This window comes from Tiliqua scincoides, chromosome 5 (assembly GCF_035046505.1).
Source record: "Tiliqua scincoides isolate rTilSci1 chromosome 5, rTilSci1.hap2, whole genome shotgun sequence".
Lineage (NCBI taxonomy): Eukaryota > Metazoa > Chordata > Lepidosauria > Squamata > Scincidae > Tiliqua > Tiliqua scincoides.
The window spans coordinates 114,120,191-114,127,167 of NC_089825.1; the positions used below are offsets into that span (position 1 = coordinate 114,120,191).

The 6,977-nt window shown below is 47.0% G+C and overlaps 1 protein-coding gene across 1 annotated transcript; it reads left to right on the forward strand.

Moving 5' to 3' along the window:
* The first annotated feature begins 526 nt into the window (after positions 1-526).
* Positions 527-1,456, forward strand: LOC136653251 (vomeronasal type-2 receptor 26-like). Its single transcript, XM_066630160.1, has one exon. It carries the CDS (start codon positions 527-529, stop codon positions 1,454-1,456), a length of 930 nt encoding a protein of 309 aa, XP_066486257.1.
* The last annotated feature ends 5,521 nt before the right edge of the window (positions 1,457-6,977 follow it).

Consider the following 6,977-nt stretch of genomic DNA (forward strand, 5'->3'; position numbering starts at 1 on the left):
CATTTCACATCCGCTTCATTTAATACTTCTCCACCCCTTTTCTTCATTTTGCTACTTTTATATTCTTTTTAGTTGGAATAAAGTGGTTAAGATTTAGCTCTTTGCTGGCCAATTCATGAGTATGGACATCTGATTGCTTGATGGCACTTCCTCAGTCTGATTTAAAAGAAGAATCTCTGGGGTTCTGTGCACTCCTGGCAGGGATATTTTCCTCCCCTCAAATGACTCCCCATTACCTGGCCTCCTTAGCTTTGAATGGTTACAGCAGAAATGTATATCAATTCCGCCTCCGCCTCCGCCTCCCACATAATTTGGCTGCTGACCCAGGAAGAAGGGAAAGCAGAGTGAAAAAGGGGTGCTTTACTGCTAACCACTAGATACTACTGCCACTCAACCAGCCCCTGGCCCTCTCTGACTAGATAAAATGTATTAAATGATTTGATACAGCTACAAAATGTAAATTGAGACAAAGAAGGCAAGGAAGAACAGAAAGAGACTGACGTATCATTTGCTTTCTATTTCAGACATGAACGATTGTGTCAAATGCTCAGAAGATCAATTTCCAAGCAGGAACCAAGATCAGTGCCTTCCCAAGCGCATCACCTTCCTCTCCTTCTCAGAAACATTAGGAATGATTTTGATTTCCTTAGCTCTCTCTTTTTTTCTGCTCACAGCTGCCATATTAGGAATTTTCATCAAGAACAAGAATACTCCCATAGTCAAGGCCAACAACCGGGACCTCACTTACTCTCTACTCACCTCCCTATTGCTTTGCTTCCTCTGCTCATTACTATTCATTGGCCAGCCTCAGACAGTGACATGCTATTTACGCCAAACATCTTTTGCAATTGTCTTCTCAGTGGCTGTTTCTTGTGTCTTGGCCAAAACCATCACTGTGGTTCTGGCCTTCATGGCCACCAAGCCAGGATCCAGGTTGAGGAAATGGGTGGGGAAAAGGCTGGCCAACTCCATTGTTCTTTCCTGCCCCCTGATCCAAACCAGCATTTGTGCCATGTGGCTAGGAACAGCTCCTCCATTCCCAGATTTGGACATGCATTCTCTGACCGAAGAGATCATAGTGGAATGCAATGAAGGTTCAGTCACTATGTTTTTCTATGCCCTGGGCTACCTGGGATTCTTGGCTACTGTGAGCTTCATTGTGGCCTTTTTAGCCAAGAAGCTGCCAGATAGTTTCAATGAAGCCAAGTTCATCACTTTCAGCATGCTGGTCTTTTGCAGTGTTTGGTTGTCCTTTATCCCCTCATACCTGAGCGCCAAGGGAAAATCCATGGTGGCTGTAGAAATCTTCTCCATCTTGGCTTCTAGTACTGGTTTACTGGTGTGTATCTTTTTCCCCAAATGCTATATAATTGTTCTGAGGCCTGAGCTGAACAGCAAGGACCAACTAATTGGGAGAAATAAAAGTGGAAAAATAGATCAATCTAAGACACTTTAACTTGCCTTTTTAGACCAGAAAAGTATTAAGAATAATATCTCTCTCTCAGTCATACACTGACAAAGATGCAGCTGTGCTGGTGGTCCACAAGCTGTATCCAATAGCGGTAGTGGAGGTAGGACAACAAGAAGTACTTTCCTCTGGTTGGTTTCCTCTTAGTCTAAGGGCCTACTTGACTTATGACAACAATGTAGCAGGCATAACTCTAGGAAGAGAAAGAGGACAGGACAGGCTAAAAAGTGGGAAATAGGATTCACTATGTACAAATGGTTGGCAACCTTCAGTCTCGAAAGACTATAGTATAAGCCTACAGCACCCGGTATTCCCAGGCGGTCTCCCATCCAAGTACTAACCAGGCCTGAACTTGCTTAGCTTCCGAGATCAGACAAGATCTGTTACGAGCTGCTATGCACAGCTGTTTGATGTTTCTGTGCCTCACGGCCGAACCACAATCACCCCCGGCAACAAGGAAGACTCAGAGGCAGAAGACATCCACCACACTCCTCCTTTACTGTATGTACAGATATTTACAATGTCCAAGTAGTACAACGGTACACGATCCACTCTTCCAACCAACGTAGCCTCCGGCTCACAATGCGCTGCTTCTCCCACACACTTGCTTGTCTCTGCTGGACATTTATATTTCTTGCAGCCAATCACAGCATTGGGAATTACTGCACAGTCATGCTGACTGTGCAGCTGCTGCTACACACACACACACACACACACACACATGAAATCACCTGATGCAATATCACTAGATATTGCATCAGCATGAAGCTCCCAGGATGCTGTGCACTCCTGGTTTGGCCAAGGCTTCAGGCCTGACACTGTGCAGCCAGTAAATTACCAGTCAGGCCGGGGTTCAACCCGTGACACCCCTCCTAATTTCTGGTTGTGCAGTACCTTCGCATTCACATTTACATGTTCCTCCAGCAAGGCGACATTTACATTACAGTGGGTACATTTCATTATTTCATTTACACACATCTTTTCACATCTTGTTACATACATTGGTTTACATTTTCATTTCCATAGCACACAATGCATTGTAATGCTTCACAGCCCCCAACGGCTTCGTCATTATGTCAGCCAGCATTTCCTCTGAGGGGCAGTATTGTAGTGTAATTAGTCCTTCTTTCACTGCATCTTTCACGTTCGCATATCTTATGCCAACGTGCTTCGTTCTTGCCTTTACTTTATCGGATTCAGCTATGCTGATACAAGCCTGGCTATCTTCTAGAACGGTAATTGGTAATTTGTCTATGCCCAGGTCTTTGGTTAATTGATGGTACCAAATTAGTTCTGCACACATATCTGATAAGGCCCCGTATTCTGCCTCTGCACTTGATAGTGCCACGTAGTTTTGTTTCACTGATTTCCACCCTATCGGGATGTTCGTGTATCTTATTATCATGCCCGAAGTGGACTTTCTCGTCAGCTTATCGGTGCCCCAGTCAGCATCCACGTAAGCTTGCAATTCAGCCTTTCCTTTTGGCTGTATAATTAGAGAATAGTCTATTGTTTGTTTCAGATACCTCATTATTCTTTTGATTGCTGCCCAGTGGGCCTGCTTGGGTTCTGCTACGTATCTACTAAGAATGCTGACTGCGTGCGCCACATCCAATCGGGATGTTTGCGCTAGATATAACAAGCTCCCAATGGCTGACTGATATGCTGCCTTATCACATTCTGGGCTGTCTTCATACAGTGATTTCTGGAATTCTTGAATCATAGGGGTTTTTGCTCCCTTACACTGTGCCATGTCAAATTTGTTTAGCAGCTGTTCGATTTTTGGCCTTTGGTGCCAGTAGTATCCCCCTCCTGGCGCTTTATCTATACACACTTCGAGATATTGACGGACCTCCCCAAGGTCTTTCACTTTAAACCTTTGGCCAAGTTCCTCGGCGGCCTTAATTACTTGTTTCTCCGTGCCCAATAATAACAAATCGTCTACAAAACACAATAACGTTATATGTGTATCATTTTCCCTTCTTTGATATACACAAGGATCAGCTTTTGCAGCCCTGTAACCCAATTGTTTCAAAGTGATATCGAGGCATTCGTGCCATTCACGGCTGGCCTGTTTTAAGCCATAAAGGGCTTTCTTTAATTTCCAGACAGTGCCTGGTACAGGACTAGTGAACCCTGGTGCCTCTGCCATGTAGATTGTTTGTTGCAGAGGCGCGTTTAAAAATGCCGTATCAAAGTCCAAATGTTTAGTAAACTTTCCTTTGTTTACTCCCAGGGCCAGGCATAGGCGTATGCACTGGCTCCTGAGCGTAGGGGCAAATGTTTCATCATAATCAGCGTGGAACCACTGTGTAAACCCCTTTGCAACCAAACGGGCACAGTAGATGTCACCATTGGGAGACAGCTTTATTTTGTAAATCCAGCGAGAATCAATAACCTGCTGTCCCTCAGGCAGCTGTGTTCTGTGGAACACCCCTTTGTCCTCAAGGGCAGCATATTCTGTACTCATGGCATTCTGCCATTTTACTCTTTCTTTCTCTGGTAAGGTCAACACTTCCTCGTAGGAATTAGGTACAGTCACGTTACAAATTGTGACACATTCCGTCATCACACCCAACCCATAGCGTTCGGGAGGAACCCCCTTAATTACTCTTTCTGAACGCCTAGGTATTTTGGGTTTGGTTTCTTTCTCTGAGTCTGGCTCTGATTTCGGCAGTTTCAGGGTTAAATCTTCCCTTTGCCTCTGCTCAGCACTCGGCCCCTCCAGCCTGCTCTTATCTGTCAACTTTGGCAGATCGCCGGCTGGAGCTCCAGGCAAAATTACTTTGCTTTGCTCTGGTTCTGTGGCTGAAAGTCTGCTCCACCACTCCGATTCATTAAATACCGCTGACCAGGAGATTGTTAATTTACAATTCCTGTCACAGAAACGGTACACTTTTGAGCCTGTTTCGTAACCCAGAAACGTTAGTTTTACAGCTTTCGCGTCGGATTTGTGTCTAAATTTCTGGGGGATGTGGACCCAGGCAGATACACCGAAAATGTGGAGGTGTCTTAGAGATGGGGGTTTACCGTATAAAGCCTCATACGGTGTCTTGCCAATTCCAGATGTCCACAGACGATTTATTAGATAGTTTGCGGTCTGCATGGCCTCAGCCCAATAACGTCTGCCCAGATTCGCGTCTGACAACAATGCATTCATTTTTGTTTGCAATAACCCATTGCATCTTTCTACCATCCCGTTTTCTGCAGGCACCCCCCTGTTTGTTAGCCTGTGACGTATGCCCTGTGCTTTTAGCCAATTTTCCAATTCTGCACATGTGAATTCTGTGCCTCGGTCGGTCTGCAATTCCCCAATCAAGGTACCTTTGGCATTTCTCTAATTTTATGCCACTGGCGTTCTGCACCGTCCTTTCTAGCACAGCATAGGACGGATGTCCCAGTCTCCTGTGCCAAACGTGACAGCAACTGTGATGCTCTGCCTCATTTCTGCAGAGGTTTGTGGCACCTTCAAATAGTGTACTGTCAAGTACGTAAAGGCCACCTCTTTCTGTGCCTTGCGCACAGACCTTATCACCACGCAAAATTTTACATTTCCCTTGGTCAAATGTTACACAATACCCCTTTCTGTTTAACACAGCAACACTCAGTAAATTATGTCTGAGCTCAGGTACGTACAATACATTGCATACAGACCCATCAAATCCTGGCACCGTCACTGTGCCCTCCCCCTGCACTGGGGAGTCGAGTCCGTTAGCTAAATGTACAGTAGCTTTTGAAGTTGGTTGCAGGAATGTAAACAGGTCTTTCTGGCAGGCCACATGCTGGCTGGCTCCGCTGTCTAGCAGCCACTCATGATCACTCTCCTGCTCCACCAGCTGAACAACGGACACGTCGGAGCTCTTGCCGCCCCTCCTCCGCCTGGTATCTTTCCTCCCTGCAAAGCAATCTTTCAGGGAGGGACACTCATGTCGTAGATGCCGTGTGGATCCGCAGGCATAGCAATGCTGCACAACGAACACTCCAGGGCTCTCTCTATTTCCCTGGACAGCTGCTTTAAGTGGAACATCCTCCCTCGCTGTAGATGCCTTGGCAGTTAGCCCACGCTCCCGGCGGTTATCAGCCCTCTTCATTTCCTCCTCCATCAACCTGCCGGTTAGGTAGGATAAAGCTGCCGCTCTGGGAGGGCTTCCAAGGTCGTTGCCATCGTGTCATACGATTCGTCGAGGGAAGATAAAATTATGAAAACTTGTTGCAGTTCTGAAATTTGAAGGCCTCGTTCCTCTAGGTCGGCGCATAGCTGCCTCATGGCACGTAAATGGTCAGTCATGCTCATGCCAGGTTCCAGGCGCTTACGGTACAGCCTTCTTGTTAGGCTTACCTTCGACATGGCTGAGTCAGACACCGCACGGAGTGCATTCCAGCACTGGTGCGCTGACTCCAAGCCGCGGATGTGGAGAAGCTGAGAGTCTTCCAGACCCAATATGATTGTGGCCAGGGCTTGCTCATTTGTGTTGGTCATTTCTTCGCTGTCCTCATCAAGCTCCGCAGTGTCCACCACTGCCCACAGCGACTGTTTCACAAGCAGGGCTTTCATTTTCACAGCCCAGCCCCTGTAATTGTGCTCATTCAGCCTCGTCAGTGGATATCCTTGGACCGCTGCCATCATGCAGTTCCGTACGAAGGTCCCTGAGATAAACGACGCTCAGCAGACTCACCAGGGTGTTTTGGTTAGGGCAAAACTTGGCACAGCAAACGTAAATTAAAGTTCCGTGCTCTCAGCTTAGAAGCTGTCGCGTGCTGGGCCCATAACCTGTTACGAGCTGCTATGCACAGCTGTTTGATGTTTCTGTGCCTCACGGCCGAACCACAATCACCCCCGGCGACAAGGAAGACTCAGAGGCAGAAGACATCCACCACACTCCTCCTTTACTGTATGTACAGATATTTACAATGTCCAAGTAGTACAACGGTACACGATCCACTCTTCCAACCAACGTAGCCTCCGGCTCACAATGCGCTGCTTCTCCCACACACTTGCTTGCCTCTGCTGGACATTTATATTTCTTGCAGCCAATCACAGCATTGGGAATTACTGCACAGTCATACTGACTGTGCAGCTGCTGCTACACACACACACACACACACACACACACACACACACACACACATGAAATCACCTGATGCAATATCACCAGATATTGCATCAGCATGAAGCTCCCAGGATGCTGTGCACTCCTGGTTTGGCCAAGGCTTCAGGCCTGATACTGTGCAGCCAGTAAATTACCAGTCAGGCCGGGGTTCCACCCGTGACAAGATCGGGCTTGTGCAGGGTAACAGAGCAACTATTGCCAAAATTCACCCCTTCTGGAGAAGGAAAGTATACAAATGGCCCTACGTATCCTTGGGCTTAGCACCGGCAGATTTGAATCACCATGGGTGCCAACCTGTGGCATTCATATGTCTCAGAATGTCTCCTACAAGCTTCTGAGATGCATTTCTGGTTTGCTTCCCTGCACCTCAGCACACCTCCAGATATGACTGGAAGACA

Coding starts and splice junctions, on each gene's coding strand:
- LOC136653251 (XM_066630160.1), top strand. CDS start 527: ATGAACGATTGTGTCAAATGCTCAGAAGATCAATTTCCAAGCAGGAAC.